At 35.3% G+C, this 2296-nt stretch overlaps 1 protein-coding gene across 1 annotated transcript in view; it reads right to left on the reverse strand.

Moving 5' to 3' along the window:
* LOC107599155 (tectonic-2-like) overlaps positions 1 to 2296 on the reverse strand; it is a 15755-nt gene that overhangs the window by 11675 nt on the left and 1784 nt on the right. The window contains exons 4-5 of the mRNA XM_016290669.1: positions 1113 to 1314; positions 585 to 685 (exon numbers count right to left, since the gene is read on the reverse strand). Coding sequence (XP_016146155.1) covers positions 585 to 685; positions 1113 to 1314 — 303 coding nt within the window. The remainder of the gene's footprint in view (positions 1 to 584; positions 686 to 1112; positions 1315 to 2296) is intronic.

Genomic DNA, 2296 nt, shown 5'->3' on the forward strand with positions numbered 1-2296 from the left:
AAGTTGTGTTTGTGACTTAAAAAGATATTTGTGAACATGTTTTTTTATTTGCAAATCTCATTTTATTTGTGGATCTAACCAGCGATCTACAAATGCACGGGACGCGATTCACAAATTAATGCCAGGCAAAGTTGTGTTTGTGACTTAAAAAAGATATTTGTGAACATGTTTTTTATTTGCAAATCTCATTTTATTTGTGGATCTAACTATTTATTGGTCAATATGTTTCATTTTTGTTAATCTCTTTACATTTATTTGTGGATCATAATCTATTTATTTGGAATAAAGCAACAATTCTACCCCCATACTTTTCTCTCTCCAGGAAAAAGAGTGCGTACGCACAGTCCAGAGTATCTGTACGGTGCGCACATACAGTATTAACAGCAAGTTTTTTTTTTTATAAATCCAAATGCATGCGTGGAAAACAGCATACGCACATTTCTATGCCCATTTTGAGCGTACTCAACGTTTATACAGGACTGATCATTAACGTGGGGCTTAGCAAAGAGTAAACAGCAGAATGCCAATGAAAAGGATTGATATATTAGAAACAGATATTCAGCTGTCTATGCTTTAATTATTACCTGGTCACAACAGCAGCGTATGTCACACTCGCCTGGGGAAACATCACATGGGCAGTGACCGAGAGGCTCAAACACTTGGTTGGGAATGACGGTTTTATTTTCTGCAAATAAATAAAACACACACAAAAGACATATATCATATATGAGCATTCAAGTATAATGACTACTCTATGAAATAGTATAGTGGCACCATGGTATAAATGATGGTATCGAAGTGAATTACATTGCATTCAAGGAAAATACATGACCAGTTCATGCATTCCCTGGAAACTGAACCCATGATCTTGCTGTTACTAAAGCAATGCTCTAGCTCTACTGCTCGTAGTGTTCCTCATTTGTAAGTTTACTTCTGCTAAATTAATGCAAATGTGAATGATTGAGTGACAGGAATACTCATGAACCAGGGTATTTCATGGTACTCCAATAATACTGTAAATATTTCAACAACAATGGTAGTACCACAGTAGTAAAAACCACAAGGATGTACTGCAGCACTTCATATTCAGTTCCATGAAAACAGACACTAACCAGATGGGGGTTGGTTGGGGACGATCTGGGCATAAATCTGGGTCTGTATGATGAGTGAGGCTTTGGGAGTTTCATCCACACATGCAGACACGAGGAGAGTCTCCTGGAGACACAGAGGCTCCAGGCAGCAGTCCGGGACAGATGTTTCATTCCCACACAGCTGCAGACTGCGGTTGAGACTCAGTCGCACCAGCATGGCATTCTGATATATTGATAATCAAAAGAAAGAATATAATGGTATTCAGTAGTGCAACACTCCAGTATGGCAGGTGCATCGTCTCATTTTTAAAACTAAATTCATACTTTTTCTTTCAGAAAAGATGCATTAAATTGAACAAAAGTGACAGTAAAGACATTTATAATATTACAAAAGATTTTTATTTATTTTTTTAATAAAAGCTGTTCTTTTGAACTTTCTATTCATCAAAGAATCCTGAAATAAATTAAGAATAATTGTAAAAATATTATAACAGAAATATTAAGCAACACAACTGTTTTCAGCATTGATAATAATCAGAAATGTTTCTTGAAGAGCAAATCAGCATATTAGAATGATTTCTGAAGAAAAGCGTGACACTGAAGACTTTTTGGTTTAGGTGTGGAGTTCTCAGGCACAGCCTCAGGCAGATGTTTCAACAAAACAATAATGCATGTCATTTAGTGTGATGAGGAAAGCATAGATTTATACATTAAGGAAACCAAGCAGTAAAAATGTACAGTTAAGCCGCTCCTTCTGCTCAGGATTCTGCTTGAGGTGATTCCCTAAATAATCATGATTCAAAACACCCACCACAATTTTGTAAGTGGTATGTCATTGCAGTTTGTCAAACCTGAATGTCAGGGATACTCCCATCATGTTTACTGAAGAAGTCAACCAGATGAATTATGACGACATCTAGATTTTATAAGAACAATAGATAAACCTTTTTTAAAAATCAGATCCATTCCATGCTATGAGCTGAAGCAAACATTACAATTTAAAGGGTCATTTAAAAGGAAAAAGTATTATGAATAATAGTATTACCCTGTCTTGTGGATGTTATAATAAAGCCATCTCGTTAAAAATCTTGCATGACAAGATATTTATTGAATTCATACTACAGGTCTGTTTAAGTGTATTGTCTAAGAACTCACCAAAACAGCATTTATTTGATCAACAATACAGTAAAAACAGTAATATTGTG

This window comes from Sinocyclocheilus grahami, unplaced genomic scaffold (assembly GCF_001515645.1).
Source record: "Sinocyclocheilus grahami isolate Dianchi unplaced genomic scaffold, SAMN03320097.WGS_v1.1 scaffold261.1, whole genome shotgun sequence".
In the NCBI taxonomy this organism is placed as follows: domain Eukaryota; kingdom Metazoa; phylum Chordata; class Actinopteri; order Cypriniformes; family Cyprinidae; genus Sinocyclocheilus; species Sinocyclocheilus grahami.